General features: G+C 38.9%; 2 protein-coding genes across 2 annotated transcripts; one reads left to right on the top strand and one right to left on the bottom strand.

Annotated features, from left to right (window-relative positions):
• Positions 1-3,350: 3,350 nt before the first annotated feature.
• On the bottom strand, positions 3,351-9,637 carry LOC121729476 (protein yellow-like). Its single transcript, XM_042117998.1, has 4 exons — positions 9,561-9,637; positions 9,162-9,433; positions 4,896-5,986; positions 3,351-3,401 (listed from the first exon to the last, which is right to left on the bottom strand). The coding sequence occupies exons 1-4, from the start codon at positions 9,635-9,637 to the stop codon at positions 3,351-3,353; spliced, it is 1,491 nt and encodes a 496-aa protein (XP_041973932.1).
• Positions 9,638-11,754: 2,117 nt separating this feature from the next.
• Positions 11,755-12,642, top strand: LOC121729474. The gene has a single exon (XM_042117997.1). It carries the CDS (start codon positions 11,755-11,757, stop codon positions 12,640-12,642), a length of 888 nt encoding a protein of 295 aa, XP_041973931.1.
• Positions 12,643-18,969: the final 6,327 nt, after the last annotated feature.

Below are 18,969 nucleotides of genomic sequence, written 5' to 3'. Positions count from 1 at the left end.
AATCAAACATCTATATTAGCGGTCCCCCGACACACCTTGACAACAATTATGGACTAAAATATAACTTTACACTTAGGAATTATTTAAACTTAAAGTCAGTAAAATATAATGTTATTTCATTACTTTTTAAAGTAAAGTTTTTTTTTAATTTCTTAAATTAATTTCATGCTTTTTAAACCCGTGTTGGTTATAGTGCAGAATAATTCTGTTCTGTTGATAGAACAGGATCATAATATTATATCCCAATGAATATCCCATCTAGGAATGTCCTTTTGGATGAGGCCGTCAATATGAATCCAAACATGAAATCTCCACTTTGGGTTCATATGGAGCTCGGCTCCCATAGAATCCAGGTGATGCTGCAGCAGCAGCATGCAAAAATTTATTAGTTATCTACGTCTTGCTAGTTGTCGCAATTAAAATGAGCCCAAACACGAAACCATTGCTCTTAGTTGGTGAGGAGCTGGATATCCTATTGATTACCAGGTGATGCTGCAGCACCAGGTCAAATTTCCATTAATATTCATAAATGCGTGACATTTATGAACTAGAATGCAATCAAGCCCACCAAACGACTGCAAGTTGCTAATCAGCCCTTCACGAACCAGATGAACCGCGATTATTCAGCACGGAGCAGGCTGATGATGATGAATTATGTAAGGCATACAAATTTTTTGTAAATGAAGCCAAGCTATCTTTCTATCTCGACGAAAAACTGTGGCCAGAAGGCATAGTATTTAGACGTTTTATTAATTTCAAACACCGAAAACGCGACTTTCCTATAAAATCAAATGATAGATAACATGTTTGAAACCTTTAACTGTAAAAATATTAAACGATCAATTGACGCTATTCGGGACCTGACAAAAACAGCGGATATAATAGCGCTTCAGGAAACCTGGCTGCTGCCCGAAGAGTTATCATATCTTGATACCGTGAGTGATGATTTTGGATGTACAGGAGAATCAGCTGTGGACATATCAAATGGTATTCTACGAGGCCGGCCCTACGGAGGCCTTGCGTTGCTATGGAGACGTAAACTATTTCCCAATGTTAGTGTTGTTAAGTGCAATAATCCACGCATTTGTGCTGTCAAGATTATTTTAAAAGAAAAATCTATATTAGTGGTGAGTGTTTACATGCCCACGGATACAACTGCTAATTTAACGGAGTTCACGGACATTATAAGCTCGGTAAGTGCAATTATAGACAATTATAGTGTAGACTGTGCCTATATACTCGGAGATTTTAATGCTCACCCATTTGAACAGTTTTATGATGAGCTAATGTCATTTTGTAGTGACATGAAATGGATGTGTGCTGACATTGAAATGTTAAATCCTTTCTCCGATACACATACTTTTGTGAGTGACGCTAACGGCTCCAAGCGATGGCTAGATCACTGCGTGGTAACAGGGGCAGCCGCTCACTCGGTCAAAAATGCGTATGTTAAATACGATGTAATGTGGTCGGATCACTACCCATTAATAATTCAATGCAAAATAGATATCGTACCTATAACACCAGCTGTACAGCGCTCTAAAGAACATAACCGGGTAGTATGGGGTGAACGAAGCCCCGAACAAATAAAAATCTATAGACAGGAATGTCATAATCAGTTAAGACAAGTTGATATCCCGCATGAACTTTTGGCGTGTTGTGACAAGATGTGTAGTGATCCAAAACATAGAAGTATTATAGATAAGTTCTATGATAAAATTGTAATTATTTTGAAAGAATCTGCCGTGATGAGTTGTGCAAATAAGAAATGTGTAAAACGAGTAGTGCCTGGATGGAATAAATATGTATCTGATGCTCACAGAGAAGCTCGGCAAAAGTTTTCTCAGTGGGTAGCCCAAGGGAAACCTTCGTCCGGCTATTACTATCAAGAAATGAGTGATGCTAGAAGAATCTTTAAATCGCGCTTAAAATGGTGTCATAACCACGCCGATCAAATAAAAATGGATATTCTGGCATCACATCATAAAAGAAACGACTTTCGTTCCTTTTGGAAGCAAACGAATAAGTTGCAGCCAAAGCCGGGCGTCCCAGTGAGTATCGGAGGGTTAACTGGCCACGAACAAATTGCGAACGCGTTTGTAGACCATTTTTCAGTTAAATCTCCGCTAGGAAGCTCGGACTGCGTGCTGGATGCTGAAACCGATATGGCCAGGATGATCAAAATAAAAACAAGTAATATCTATACTATTGTAAGGTCTATGACAAGAGGCAAATCACCTGGTCATGACGGTCTCAGTATCGAGCACTTGCAGTTTGCTGCCCCACACTTACCACGAGTTCTGTATTTATTATTTAATTTTTGTCTGAGTCATAGCTATATGCCGAGTGACATGATGAGAACGACAGTGGTACCTGTAGTTAAATGTAAAACCGGTGACATTACTGATAAAAATAATTACAGGCCCATTTCGTTAGCGACTGTCATCTCCAAAATATTTGATAGTGTTTTGAATGTGCAGTTAAACGCGTATGTGGAGCAACACGATAACCAATTTGGTTTTAAACCGGGTCTATCGACTGAAAGCGCTATACTGTGCCTTAAAAGCACTGTTTCTTATTATGTAAAGAGAGGAACACCTGTCATCGCTTGCTTCCTTGACCTTTCCCGAGCTTTTGACCTCGTTTGTTATAATATCTTATGGCAAAAGCTCCATAACTATGGTCTACCAATAGAACTTATAAACATCCTAAAATATTGGTATCACAATCAAGTCAATAGTGTGCGATGGCAGGGCGTTTTGTCGCGCGCCTATGGTCTCGAATGTGGTATGAGACAGGGGGGGCTGACGTCACCAACCCTGTTCAACATCTACGTCAATGATTTGATACGTGAGCTCAGTGGCACCAGGGTCGGCTGTCATATAGACGGGGTCTGCGTAATAACATCAGCTACGCAGACGACATGGTCCTACTTAGCGCATCTGTATGTGGCATAAGAAAGTTGATATCCATCTGTGAGTCATATGCAAATTCTCATGGCCTGATATATAATGTAAAAAAGAGCCAGGTCATGGTCTTTGGAATAGGGGGCAGGTGTCCACCCAGTGTCCCATCTGTCTTTATTAATGAAAGCCTCCTGGAAAGGGTTTATAAATTTAAATACTTGGGACACTACTTGACACCTGACCTTAAGGATGACTGTGATATTGAGAGGGAACGGAGAGCGCTATCGGTGAGGGCAAACATGCTCGCTCGTCGGTTTGCGCGTAGCTCACCTAATGTCAAGGTGACCTTATTCAGGGCTTATTGCACCTCCTTCTATACGGGTAGCCTGTATTTTTACACCCAAAAATCGTATAGCGCTCTTCGTGTCCAATTCAACAACGCGTTCAGGGTGTTGTTGGGTCTGCCTTGGCGCTGCAGCGCGTCAGGGATGTTCGCTGAGGCACGTGTAGACTGCTTTTATGCAACCATGCGAAAAAGATGTGCGTCCTTGGTGCGACGGGTGAGGGGCAGTACCAACAGCATACTGAAGATGTTTGCAGAACGTTTGGATTGTCCTTATGTTAATCGATGTGGAGCTGTGTCACATGGATTAGCAAAATAGTTGACAACTTGTTAATATTATACTAGCTGTTAGCGATCATTTTGTTAAATTAAATGAAATCTTTATTTATAATTTTTTAAATACTAACATTAGCTTTTAAGAATAAAGTGTTACTAACAATTGGGCCAAATGTAGTCTGAAAATAAAATTTATTATTATTATTATTATAGCTAAGAACACTCTCAATTAAGTCAGCTTTCAAACAAAAAAAACTAGATCAAAATCGGTCCACCCGTTTGGATGCTACGTTGCCACAGACAGACAGACAGACAGACAGACAGACAGACAGACAGACAGACAGACAGACAGACAGACAGACAGACAGACAGACAGACAGACAGACAGACAGACAGACAGACAGACAGACAGACAGACAGACAGACAGACAGACAGACAGACAGACAGACAGACAGACAGACAGACAGACAGACAGACAGACAGACAGACAGACAGACAGACAGACAGACAGACAGACAGACAGACAGACAGACAGACAGACAGACAGACAGACAGACAGACAGACAGACAGACAGACAGACAGACAGACAGACAGACAGACAGACAGACAGACAGACAGACAGACAGACAGACAGACAGACAGACAGACAGACAGACAGACAGACAGACAGACAGACAGACAGACAGACAGACAGACAGACAGACAGACAGACAGACAGACAGACAGACAGACAGACAGACAGACAGACAGACAGACAGACAGACACGTCAAACTTATAACACCCCTCTTTTTTGTCGGGGGTTAAAAATAAACCTTATTGCTGCTTCCGCAGCTTTCCGCTTCATGGGCGAGTCCAACTTTTTGCTTTAACTTTGCAGGCTTATGCTTGCAGCTACACTCTAAATTAGAAATAAGTTGTGCTTGTATTACTTAAATAAGTCAATAAATAAAAAGTAAATAAATAAATTTAAAAAATATCTTCTTCTTCTTCTTAAGTATATATAAAAATGGATTTTCAAATGTGTTAGTCGCGCTTAAACTAGAAAACAGCTCAACGGATTGGGCTAATTTTAGTCTTAAAATATTCGTAGAAGTCCAAGGAAGGTTTTAAAGTTACACGAAGTTCACCGGGACAGCTAGTTGTGAAATAAAAATATAATTAATTAAATAAACGTTTATTTATTGAAATGATTCAATCTTATGTGTTAAAAAATTACTAAGAAAGTGTAAAAAATTACGTATTTTTACTAACACTTAGTTAACATAACTAGGAGATTAATTAATAGTAAAATTAAAAAAAATGAACGTATTATTTGTGAAATTGAACAAAATGTTTGGAAACTGATTCATTTTATTATCGCCGTTTGCCTGCGTCTTGACATCGCTGTTTGGCGTACTCGCTATAGTTTCTTCAATAGTCACTGTAGTGTTACTAATACGATCACCGATACCTGAGGCTTGCTCGGTAGTACTGCTCGCTGGGTCTGTAGCGGTGATATTGCTGTTTGGCGTCCCCCCTGTAATATCTTCAGTAGTCACTGTACTGTTACTACTGCCATCATAGTCGACACCTGAGGCTTGCTCGGTCGTATTGGTCGCTGAGACTGTAGCGGCGGTGGCAGCTTCATTTAATTTCGTTGTATTTGTTGTGTCATTTTTGTTTAATTCTACATTCGCACTTGTAATGTCTAATGAGAAAATACTTAAATTAGTTTTGTTGTCCAATGTTGATGTTTCAGTGAAAGCCCAGAGGTTGCCATTTTTATCTAGTATTATTTGAGTTACTTCATGTGTCGTGTTGACGGCGATGTCATGCCATCCACTCGGGTCACACGACGCGTATCTGTTCCAGCAGGGATAGGCCATTATAGTGGTAGAATTATAGAAAGTCCTAACAAAAAGGACATTATTTTTAGCATCTAAAACCGTCGATTCCAAATAGACGTAGTGTTCTCCTTTGTGCCCAAACTCCATCAAATATGACGTCTTATCTCTAAGGTATCTCGTGGAAATATACCAAACCCCCACGCCAAACATATTATAGTAGACGATACTGTATGACTCGCTTTTATTTGGCGCTAATACCATCGCGGAAACGAAGTCTCCGGGGTGGTGCCACGCAGTTTCGTCCGCCCAGCAGTACGTCCAGATGCCGCCCTGTCTGCTATCGCTGATGTAGAGATATGGATTTTCACAGTCGTCGTCGTCTACGACCATAGAAAAGCCAATGTGGAGGTTAATCGAGTACCTGAATGTGTATTTTCTCAGGATGCGATCAGTGTTTAGGTCGAAAACAATAATACGATGTTCATTAGCATCATCAACTTTATCTATCACCCAAATTCGACCGCAGCGGTCGGCTCGGAGTGCAACCACATCGTGTATCTGTCGATCTCCATGCTCGTCCGAGTGTGCATCCCAACTCGGGTATGGTTGTAGTAGCAGTGATTTCGAGGTGTCTGTAAGAATAATGATCAAACGTTGTTGAATGTGTGAAATAGCAGCACATAAAGTATGAATAATGAATATATAGTGTGTTTGTGTAAACACCGTTATCCTTGAAACCATCAAATGAGACCGTTAAAATGAACAACTTTTTCTATGAGAACAATGCTGGGAATTTGTATGGGTATGAAGACGGATTTTTTTAAATTCACTGCGTTGTTCTCATAGAAAAAGTTGTTCATTTTAACGGGCTGTAGGGTGTGTTTAGGAGACGAGTAATAAGACCGAGAGTTGCAATAAGACTGTTTATTAAAATATAAGACATTGGGTTATATAGAAGTACATACTTCTTATTACACTACTACAGGGCTCATTTGATGGGTTCAAGGATAACGGTGTTTACACAAACATACTGTATGTCTGTTTCAGTCTAGTCGTAGTGAGATAGAAAATATTCAATAATAATAATCTATCTATGATATAAAAATGAGTCGCTGAATGTGTTGCTAAGCGCAAAATTCGAGAACGGTTGGACCGATTTCGCTAATTCTTTTTTTTAAATATTCCTTGAAGTACGAGGATGGTTCTTACGGAGAGAAAAATTCTAAAAAAAAAATAATATTTAATTTCCTGAAAAAGTCTAAAAACTCGTATATATTAGTCGGGCTAAAACTCGAAAACGGCTGAACCGATTGGGCTGATTTTAGTCTTAAAATATTCGTAGAAGTTCAGGGAAGGTTTTAAAGTGACACGAAGTTCACCGGGACAGCTAATAATCATATAAAAATGAGTCGCTGAATGTGTTTCTAAGCGCAAAACTCGAGAACGGTTGGACCGATTTCGCTAATTCTTTTTTTAAAATATTCCTTGAAGTACGAGGATGGTTCTTACGGAGAGAAAAATTCTAAAAAAAAATAAAATTTCCTAAGTCTAAAAACAACACTTTTCTATACTCCCATACAAAAGATTTGTGATAATACTTAAAAGTCAAATATATAAAAATGGATTTTCAATTATGTTAGTAACGCTAAAACTCGAAAACGGCTGAACGGGTTGGGCTAATTTTAGTCTTAAAATATTCGTAGAAGTCCAGGGAAGGTTTTAAAGTGACACGAAGTTCACCGGGACAGCTAGTATTGTTATATTTTTCCGATCACTATAAATTATTATAATTGTCCGATCCGATTATTCCGACCAATATATTATATTTCTTTAGGTTTTCAATGCCTTAAATTAAAAACTATAAAAAATTGGGAGGAAACTCTACTAAAAATTCTTTAATCATCAACTATCTACTATTGGTATACAACTAAGTTATAATAATATAAATTGATATTAATTTTTATAACAAGAAATTTTCTAAAATACAAACATAATATTATATACCATAGCTTATAGCATAAACTTAACGTTTAGATGTATTTAACTCTGAATAGATTTATGACTGTTGTTTAAGTTTAAATGTTAATATAAAAATATAAAAAATATTCTTTGTAACAAAAAATTAAAACCGACTTCCAAGGTAAAAACAATAATAAAATAATAACATCCTTTTAATATGAACTAAAAGTATAAAATAATTTTTCCTATCTAATATTGTCTTTTTCCGAATTCGGCTAAACCTGAACTATGTTTGTACTCAATCTTCATTATTTTGAAGTCGGTACCAGATAGCTGAATCTTCAGTTCTCTGAAAGAATATTTGAAACTTTTGGAACTGGCACCGAACAGGAATTATTATTTTATACTTTTTAGTTCATATTAAAAGGATGTCATTATTGTTTTTACCTTGGAAGTCGGTTTTAATTTTTTGTTAAAAATAATAATTTCACTATTTTTAGTTTCCTAGTAGGTAAACCACCGCGTATATTCTACGTATCGTATTACAATTTGTTAAGAGTCACAACTCACACTCACAAAATATATCAGTGAAGTGGACATGTGCTAGGTAATTTAACAATTTTAATGCTTCAAGCCCCAAGCGGTCACCGGCGATCGCGGTAACAATAGAAAGGCTATTGCGTCTCGTTTTTTCACGATCGGAAGATCTTTCAGATAAAAATTTCCGCCTACGTTTCCGCATTTTTGGTCAAAAGGGATACAAAGTTTTTCGTTCGCGTATTAATACATAGATGGTGTTGTGGTGTTGTGGTTATATTTATTCATACTAGAGATTTCCCAATGGTCGAAATTCGACCTTACTTGCAACGACATTAGAACTACTACCTATATTTTGTAAAAAATATTGACTTCATCATAGTTTTTTTCAATTCTTGTCTCTGGGACTCAGCTGATCTCAGACTGGCCGATTATCTAATATTATCTAATAGTATATTGTCTAATAGTATTTAAAATTAAATAAAAAATCAAGAATCCATTTTCAATTTGTCAATCTGTTACAGTTGTCAAATGTCAGCAGACTTCAACCATAAATAAAAGAGTATTATTTGTATGTATAGGCTTGTCAAATGTCACTCAAAAATCTGTCATTTTCCTAGTAGTAGTGTTGTGTGTGTAACGTTTTATTTGTTAAAAATATATATGATAAAAGCATTATTTTAAAATAATATTAGCTCGATGCACTCCTTCACCATATAAACTATAACTGTGCGAAATTTCATGCACTTACGTTTCCCCATTTTTCGTAAAAAGGGTAACAAAGTTTTTCTCTCACGTATTAATATATAGATACATTATACAACCATGTGACATTGGTGACCCTGACGTGGTAGTGATGATGATGATGACGATGATGATGAATGTAATTTGCATAGTAGCATATGTTTTCAGTTTTTAAAACAGCGCCTAAATCCCCGAACTTGTATCTATAAGGAATCCGGAGTTCTCTTAGTATCTTCGGAAACATAGTATCTTCGGAGACCTTGTTGCAAAATCTTGTGTTTTGGTAGCATATGCTTAGGATACTTCTCATAAAACCAAAATCACCATATGTTTCCATATAAATTTTGAGAAGTTCCCTCGATTACTAATGGATCCCATCATCAGGTCACCACTTTTGTGAACATGGTACCAAGTTGAAGTGAAACCTAATACAACAAAACAAAAACTTTGAAAATCGGTTCACAAACGTAATCGTTGAACATACACAAATTAAAAAATATATCCACAGCCGAACATATAACCTCCTCCTTTTTGGAAGGCGGTTAAAAATAATAATAATGAGCATACCCGAGAGGTTGTGGTAAGCTAACGAAAACGGTGCTCTATGTAGGTCAAAAGCAACAAACAGCCTGTCGTTGTACACGTCCAGATGCAAATATTTCCAAAATACGCTAAATTTATCAAAATGTAGATCGAGGGGTCTTCGCGATGTCCCCTGCCCACCCTCCCCTGGCACCAGTAGGTCCATTGATTCCCACTCGCGGACCAGAGACATCTGCGACACACTCGCACTGACGTACACCAGCTGTACGAAAGCCACGAATACCAGCATTTTCCACCTGAAATAGTTTTATAATCATTTTTAGGATTCGGTGACTGTGTAAGATTTTTTTTCTAGCCTATGCTGTCCCACTGCTGGGCAAAGGCCTCCCCCAAGGTCTTCTATTGTGCTCGCTCCTGTGCCACCGCTGGCCAGTCTGGCTGGTATGCTTCCAGCTCATCGCGCCATCTTTTTCTAGACCGGCCGCGGCGGCGGTCTCCATTTTCCGGCACCCACTCTGTTGAGGGTCTTTACCTAGCGGTCGGGATGCATGCGGCTTACGTGTACCGAATATTGTGTAAGAATACTCAAATTAATTTGATTGTCCTTAAATGTTGGTATATGAGTGAGAGCCCAGACGTTGCCATTTTATCTAGAGCTATGTGACTAACTTTATAATATGTTGTGTTGACGGCGATGTCATGCCGACCACTCGGGTCACACCACTCGTATCTAGCCACCAATTAATAGGACTTCGATAATAATTATCTTTCTGTCCGTCTGTCTGTCTTCAGGCTGTATCCCAAGAATCGCCATAAGGTCATTTCAAAAACCTCATTATAGTCACATTTTTTTAATGCTTTTTTTCACTGAAAATGCGGTTCTTTATAGGTTAGATGCACATTTTTGGTAAATACCACGCATGTCGAAACATTCCTTCCTAGCTATTTAAATAGCTGAAATTTTTACAGGTGTATTTATGTTGACGGTATAACAGCAAATCAAACTGTCACCAGCAGTATTTCCGGACCTATACGACCTGCAAACCTTCAAGAAAAGAGCGTATTCCCTCTTAAAAGGCCGGCAACGCACCTGCAGCTCTTCTGATGTTGCGAGTGTCCATGGGCGACGGTAGTTGCTTTCCATCAGGCGACCCGTTTGCTCGTTTGCCCCCTTATTTCATAAAAAAATACTAAAATTTATATTTTTGGGGGCTCCTATTATAATAAACTTAGAGTTTCTAAAAAAGAAAAGTAGATAAAAAGCCTAACGAATGTACATGCAAAATTTAATTAAAATCGGTTGAGCCGTTTTGGAGGAGGTCACGCACAAACACTGTGACACGAGAATTTTATATATTAGATAGACTATAGACTATATTTTATAAATTCTTACTGACTCACCCCATACTGGACCGACGCGATCGCAGAAACTACAGAGCCGTCCCAGAGCAATCGGTATATATACCTAATGGGCATCCAGGAAAAATATTAACAAGTATGCCACTTTGAAAACAATAATTTAAGACGAGAGTGGATGAAGTAGGTAAATAGCAATTTTAAAATGTCGGTTTTTTGCGTAAATGGAGGCCGTAGAACCGAGAAAATTAAAAACATGAGAGGTGTCAAGGGACTCCCGGATGGAACGTTATTTTTTACGAAAAGTGATTTCTTATGTAAGTACAACACTTTCGTGTGTGACGCGACACACGATACTTTTGTGTCGTTACAACTTCTCGTCTAGCCCCCTTTCGCAACGCGCAATAAGGAACTTTATTCCAATAAAAAAAATTGATTATATGTATAGAGAGAAACATTAGCCAGGTGATGAAGTAGATAAGTTACAAGGCTTGTTGAAATTATAAGGAAAACAATAATAATTATTGTCACAAACAACGTACAGGAAATAATTTGTTATTTAATTAAGCCCTATCAACTACCAAAATATTATAACAAAAATAAACTGCAGACTTTGGGCTGGCAGCGCACACACGGGGCCTATTACTAAGGGCGAAGCCAAACGAGCGTAATTTGTGAGTTGTGACCTTGTGAGTCGCAAAAGCAGTTCGGTTCGGCAGAATTCTGCTGCATTCAGTTTCATACAAAAGTCCTGTTTAATTCACACGAGCGTAATTTTTAACCGTCTTCCAAAAAGGAGGAGATTATAAATGTTCGTCTGTTTTTTTTTTGTATGTTGAATGATCACTTCGCTGTTTGTGGTGTAGCGACACTGTCTATCGACATTGTCCTACTGTATATATATATAACATACTGTATATATATATATGTTATATATATATATATACTGTATATATATATATATATAACATAGTATAATAATATATTGTCTATATATTATTATACTATGTTATATTTTAAATGTTATATTTTGTGCTGTTGGCTATTCAGTCATGTACTAACAATTGATTGCAATAAACGTCTCATGCACTCCACCGTACTTTAATTCCAGTCACCCCGCTCAGTATTTACAGTGGTGACCCCGACATTCGTTATCCCGACAAACAACGTGGTGGTGGAGTGCCGCGTGTCGTTTTTGGTATACGCGTGTAGAACTCGGGAGTGGCTAACGGTTTTCGTGGACTTTTGTGGAACCGCAAAGATGGCTCAGCAAGGCGCAGGGTTACCGGGTGCCGTACCTCCTCCGCCGACCGCCGCATCTACCGTGCAGGCGCCGTCCGGTGATTTAGCAGCAATCACATTGACAAGCAAGATCCCTGAATTCTGGACAGATGCTCCTCGCATCTGGTTTATTAGAGTGGAGGCGATGTTGGCACCGCAAAAATTAGCAGACGACTCTAGGTTCGATATCGTGGTCTCCAAGCTTTCTAAAGACGCCATACAGCAGGTCTCGGATTTGTTGACTAATCCGCCCGCCACGAAGAAGTTTGACTCGTTGAAGCAGCGTCTCCTGGCTATCTATGAAGAGTCCGAGAGCAGGCAGCTGCAGAAGCTCATCAGCGAAATGGACCTAGGGGACCAGAAGCCGTCGCAGCTCCTACGACGTATGAGGGAGCTGGCTAAAGGAAAGGTTCCGGATGACACCCTGAAGATCCTCTGGCAGGGCCATCTGCCGCCGCAAGTGCGTGCTGTGCTGGCCGTTTCCGACACCAAGGATCTGGATAACCTGGCAGCTGTGGCGGACAAGGTCTTCGAGACGACGAGAGCAGTGCACGTAAGTGAAGTCGCTTCGCAGCCGTCGGCAACTAGTTCGAGGGATACCGATCTGCTGATGGCCGAGATAGCCAAAATAAGCATGAAGCTGGCAGGCATGGCAGGATCTCAGCAGAGGTATCGGCGTCAGCAGCGTTTTGGCGGCAATCGGTCGCGCTCTGCGTCGAGGAAGAGGACTCGTGACCCGACACCGTCGACATCTCGCCGGAATCCAGAGAGCCCCGACTGGTTGTGCTTCTACCATCATCGTTTCCGTTCGAGGGCTCACAAGTGCGTCGAGCCATGTGCGTGGAAACCTCGAGCAGACAACAATTGACTGGAGAGCACTGCATCGACATCCGAAGTCTGTGAGTTAAGTATTAGCCCGTGCCATCGATTATGTGTGACAGATCGTACCAGTGGTTTACGTTTTCTTGTGGACACTGGAGCAAATATTTCTGTGCTTCCCGCCGACAAGGTGATTAAAAACTTTAGTAATGCTGAGTGTACTGACTATACTTTGTATGCGGCTAACGGGACTAAAATTAAAACTTTCGGTACAAAAAGTTTAATATTAGACTTAGGATTACGTCGTGCTTTCAGGTGGACATTCGTTATCGCAAATGTGCGACAGCCTATTTTAGGCGCTGATTTTTTATCGAACTTTAAGTTACTAGTTGATTTAAGTGCTCGTCGTTTAATCGATGAAATTACTAGTTTAAAAGTGTCGGCGAATGTAATTAGTAGTAAGGATTTATCTATTAAGACCGTAGATATAAATTGTCCGTATGCTAGCATTTTAAGTGAGTTCTCAGATATTACGAAGCCGGTTTCATTTAAGGAACCGCCCAAACATAGCGTATACCATCACATCGAGACCAGCGGCCCGCCGGTCCACGCTCGAGCCAGGCCTCTACCTCCGCATCGCTACACTAAGGTAAGAGATGAACTTATGTGTATGCAGGAGTTAGGTATTTGTAGGCCGTCCAAGAGCGCGTGGGCGAGCCCGCTCCATGTAGTTTTAAAGAAAAATGGCAACATGCGATTATGTGGGGATTATAGGGCTCTTAATGCCATAACAAAAGCAGACCGATACCCTATACCCCGTTTGCACGATTTCACTTATTTGTTAGCCGATAAGAAAGTGTTCACTCGCCTCGATATTTGCCGAGCATACCATTTCATTAGTGTCAACCCTAGCGATGTAGAGAAGACCGCGATCATAACGCCGTTTGGATTGTTTGAATTCCCGCGCATGACTTTTGGGTTAAGAAACGCAGCTCAAACATTCCAAAGGTTTATGAATCACTCAGTTTTGGCAGGGTTAGATTTTATTTATTGCTATATTGATGATATTTTGATATTTAGTGATGATGATATGCAGCATAAACAACATTTAAGGGAGGTGTTCAAACGTTTAAACGAGTTTGGAATAACTATAAATTTAGACAAATGCATTTTCGGAAAATCGAAAATTGACTTTTTAGGTTTTGAAGTTTCTGTAGAAGGTATTCGGCCTCTACCGGAGAAAGTGGAAGCAATAAATAGTTATCCCAAACCTGAAACGGTTGAGCAACTCCGACGTTTTTTGGGAATGATTAATTTTTATAGGTTGCATCTGCCTAAGGCCGTAGAATATCAGGAACATTTAAATCAGTATTTAAAGAACTCTAGAAAGCGCGATAAAACTAAAATAGTCTGGACAGAAAAATCGAGTGAGGCATTTTTACGTTGTAAATCTAGTTTGCAGAACGCGGCAACCCTAACGTACCCGAAACACGATACTCCTTTAGCGCTTATGACCGACGCGTCGAGCACGTGTGTGGGAGCAGTGTTGCAGCAGTGCATTGATAAGAAATGGGTTCCGCTAGCGTATTTTTCAAAGAAAATGTCATCGGCTCAGACTAAATATAGTACGTATGATAGAGAACTGTTAGGCATTTATTTGGCTATTAAATATTTCAGAAATTTAATTGAAGGTCGTCACCTTATTATTTATACCGATCATAAGCCGTTGACATTTGCTTTTAAAAAAGTTAATAGTAGCAATGAATTACCCCGTAGGATTAGACAATTACTTTACATTAGTGAATATTGTACAGAAATACGCCACATCGAGGGCGACATGAATATTGTCGCCGATGCATTATCGCGCGTTCACGTTGATACAATTACAGGTCTCATGGTTTTAGATTACGTTGCGATTGCGAAAGCGCAACGTGACGATGAGCAGTTAGCGCGGTTTCGCGAACGTTCTATTCGTAATAATGAATGTAATTTGATATTTAAGGAGATAATGTTAACTGGAAGCGATGTACCTGTAGTGTGTGAAACGTCTACAGATAAAATTAGACCGTACATTCCAGGGCCATTTAGAAAACAAGCTTTTGATTCGGTACATAATTTGAGTCATCCGGGAATTAGAACTTCCAAAAAGTTAATTAAGGATAGATTTTTTTGGGAAGGTATGAATTCGGATATTGGTAAATGGGCAAAGGAATGTGTGAATTGTCAGCGTGCGAAAGTCGGAAGGCATAATAAGTCAGAATTAGGTAATTTCCCGTTTGCTGATCGTTTCACTCATGTACATTTGGACTTAGTCGGTCCTCTTAACATTACCTCTAATGACTATAGGTATTTAGTCACCATCGTAGATAGGCAAACTGGCTGGCCGGAGGCGTATCCAGTTAAAGATATTAGTGCAGAAACGGTGGCTAGAGTTTTTGTCGAGGGGTGGATATCACGTTTTGGTTGTCCTGCTAAGCTTACGAGTGACCAGGGCAGACAATTCGAGAGTTCCCTTTTTAAAGAACTTATGCGACTTTTAGGTATAGACAAAATTCGCACTACGCCTTATCATGCTCAGGCTAATGGTATGGTAGAGCGATTTCACCGTTCCCTGAAAGCAGCCCTTATGGCTAGGTTGAGCTCTAATTCTTGGGTAGAGGAATTGCCGATAGTGATGTTAGGTTTACGTACGGCTACTAGGTCGGATACCGGCGTAAGCGCAGCGCAGATGACGTACGGCACTACGTTGCGCTTACCCGGAGATTTTTATGCCGAAAATAGTTTTAAAATTTCAGATTATAGTCAATATGTAGAGAGATTACGTAGTAATAAGTAATTTGAAGCCCAAGCCAGCGACACATAAGGACGCACGCACACTTTTTGTGCACCCAGATTTAGATAAGGTAGATTATGTTTTTGTTCGTGATGATACGGTACGTAAACCTTTGAAGACGCCTTACGATGGTCCGTATCGTGTTATTCAAAGGCGTCCAAAGGTTTACGTCGTACAGTTGCCTGGGAGAAAAGCAACGATTTCCATAGATCGTCTTAAGCCTGCATATGTTTTACGTGAAGCGACTTCCGACCCTTGTACAGAGCAACAGTCGGAGTCGCGCGATAGGGTGTATGCAGAGCCTAAGAATGAGCCGGTCGTCGAACCCGCAAAAATGCTTACGGCGCGTACGTCGAGTTACGGACGTTCGATTAAACGCCCTGTAAGATTTTATTAAGTAGTAACATACAGTTAGCGAAGCGTTTGCGAGGCGATAGATTAATGTATATGGTGACATATTAATTGTATGCTTGTGGTATTGTAACTTATTAAGCTAGCAGCGAGTTATAGTATCGCTTAACATAGCTTTGAATATGTAATCAGTTTTAGGAAGTTGTAAAGTAGGTTGCAAGTTTACAATTTTAAGTATTAAATATCGACGATTTGAAATAAAATTTTACATTTTTGAATATACTTTCGCAAATTTAACTATATACTTTTGAGTTCGACAAGATGGGCAAAAGCTATAGTAAACAGGAGGAAATTGTAATAGCCCAAAATGGTGCTAACGGTGCCAGTACATCTTCCATGGAAAGGAAAATGGAAGTTTACGGCATCGTCATTACTAGTGTTGTAGTTATCCTGTTGTTGATTGGCGCATATTTTGTGATGAATAAGTGCAATAAAAGTGTTAAAAAGTGGGCTAGGAAAGAGATGTTGTCGGTTGTGTCCGTTGTTCCAGCTGATAAATCTTGTCAGCAACCCTCGCAAACGGCTTACATGTAATTGCATACCGTGTTCATTGCATTGTAATGTGTAATGCATCTAAGTGTAAACATTATAATATTGTTATCTATGATATGAGTTGTATTAGTTGTAAGTAGCTTACCCGGTGGTCGCATTGAGACCTACCGCACGATGTAGTTGTTATGTTGTAATTTTATGGGGTTAATTTTAAATTGTCATTTTTTTTAAAGGGGGGAATATTGTAGCGACACTGTCTATCGACATTGTCCTACTGTATGTTACCTTATATTGTCTATATATTATTATACTATGTTATATTTTAAATGTTATATTTTGTGCTGTTGGCTATTCAGTCATGTACTAACAATTGATTGCAATAAACGTCTCATGCACTCCACCGTACTTTAATTCCAGTCACCCCGCTCAGTATTTACAGTGGACCGATTTTCAAGATTTTTTCGCTATTGTATCGGGTTTAATCCGAATTTGGTACCATGTTCATAAAAAGGTGACTTGATGATGGGGTCCATAAGTAATCGAGGAAATTCCTCGCTATTTATACTAAAACCCCATTTATCTGACTGATATTGTGAGATCAGCTGAGTCCCAGAGACAAGCGTTGAAAAAAAAAAACTTAAATATGGTAAAGTTTTATGCGTGGGCGGTCCACTGCTACCAATCTCATACTCTGTAGCGACTATTTGTCTGAGTGTATGTCTGAGCGCACGCAGTTCGATATAATCTACACTGATTTTACAAAATGTTTTGACCGTCTGGATCATCACACACTGCTGCACAAATTGTCTGCAATAGGAATTAGGGGTAACCTCTTTAGATGGTTTTCCTCTTACGTTGACAATAGATGTCAATCTGTTGTTCTTAATGGTTACACGTCTAGGCCTATGTTCATACCATCAGGTGTACCTCAGGGCTCGTTATTGGGACCCTTGTTATTTAATATTTTTATCAACGATATTATCGAATGTTTCAAATATTCAAAGGTACTCCTATTTGCTGATGACTTGAAAATTTTAAACCGAATCACAACCATTGACGATACTATTCGCCTCCAGGAGGATCTTTATAGACTCCTTGACTACTGCCGTCGTAACCAACTAGATCTAAATATCACCAAATGTTACGTATGTAGCTTTACTCGTAAGACCATTCACTACGACTACAAAATTACAGATATATCCTTAACAAGAGTTACCAAGATAAAATACTTGGGCGTTACGTTTGATTCTAAGCTTTTATTTGATTTTCATATAGACGATATTATTAAAAAAGCCGCTCAAGCTTCGGCGCGGCCAGTTTCTCGCGCGGCAATCATAATTACCTTGTAAATATTTCCTATTCGATTTTTTTCTCTTTCATGTTTTGGAAATATTTTTATCCCTTTCATTATGTCTCTCTCTAATGTGTAACAGCCAATAGAAATTAATCTTCTAACTTTTGTACAGACTTAGAATAATAATAATTATGTAAAATTTTTGTATACAAACCGCACATATTGTTCAATAAAGCACTTCAGTTCACCACAGTAAATCGACTTTTACTCTTTACTCCTCCGACCTCTAGTGAACTCTTAGAGAGACCAACCGGTCCTCTAAACGGTCTTTATTTAAAGTGTAATTTAGGTTTATTTTATTTTAGGGATATCGGAGTGATTTTTAATATAGATTGAAGGAGCTTCGTCACATTTGCGAGTGAAAATCCGGCCATTTCTAATCCAAACATATTTATAATTGTTATCATGTGCCGCAATTCTAACCGCAGCGTGAAGACTTTTGGCTGTAGGTGAAAGGTGTTCAGAGACGTAGATGGGCTTTTTAGTTCCTGTCAATCCTATGTGACTGGAGTTTAGCTTATTACTAGCATTTGTTTTGTTGAATTTGGCCACTGAAGCCAAAAATTGGTCCCTCTGAAATGTGGTACGTAGTTTTACAATCACTGATCTTGGTCGGGAATCGGAAGTATCCACCTTAGCCGCTCTTTTACATGTAATTATGTCCACTTCCTGAATTTGGCAAGAGATCACTGAACCAATTTGTGCAACCGTGTTTCTTAGGTTTTCACTCCTATTCTCAGGAACTCCAGAAATTTCCACATTGCACTCCCGAGTATGATGTACCAATAAAGTTACTCGGGAAGACAGGTCGTTTACAGTATTTATCAGCGCCATATTCTCCTTCTTCAAGCTTGCAATGTCTTCCTCGTAAGTTAAGATTTTATTTTGCATGTCATCATATTTTTCATTAAGGAACTTCAAATTTTTTAATATTTCCGCATTATCGTGTTTTAGTGTTGTCAACTCTGATGCAATGGAAGATTTTATTATGATCAGGGCTAGTAGAATGTTTAATGAAATATCTCGAATAATTGATGTGGACCTATTCTTTACCAATGTAACAACTTTCAAGAAAGAATTTAATAATTTCTATTTTAATTGTAAGCTGCGCAATTCTATTACCTAATACTTTATTACAATTCTTGTTCTGTTTTTCTAAATTGTTTCTAAAATTCTAAATAATTGTGACCATTGTCTATCGCTGCCTTGTTTTTATTAACATTTTTCTATCTGTGGAAACTTTTAATTGGCCTTCTTGTATTGTATATTTAAATTCTATGTGTATG

Source organism: Aricia agestis, chromosome 8 (assembly GCF_905147365.1).
Source record: "Aricia agestis chromosome 8, ilAriAges1.1, whole genome shotgun sequence".
Classification (NCBI taxonomy): domain Eukaryota; kingdom Metazoa; phylum Arthropoda; class Insecta; order Lepidoptera; family Lycaenidae; genus Aricia; species Aricia agestis.
This window is presented reverse-complemented; position numbering and strand designations above follow the sequence as displayed.

Excerpts from the sequence above, each read along its gene's own strand:
- LOC121729474 (XM_042117997.1), top strand. The coding sequence starts at position 11,755 with ATGGCTCAGCAAGGCGCAGGGTTACCGGGTGCCGTACCTCCTCCGCCG.
- LOC121729476 (XM_042117998.1), bottom strand. The coding sequence starts at position 9,637 with ATGGAGACCGCCGCCGCGGCCGGTCTAGAAAAAGATGGCGCGATGAGC. Across the intron at positions 9,434-9,560 it reads ACCAGCCAGACTGGCCAGCG|GTGGAAAATGCTGGTATTCG; the intron begins GTGGCACAGGAG and ends AAACTATTTCAG. Across the intron at positions 5,987-9,161 it reads AGCTTACCACAACCTCTCGG|ACACCTCGAAATCACTGCTA; the intron begins GTATGCTCATTA and ends TTATTCTTACAG.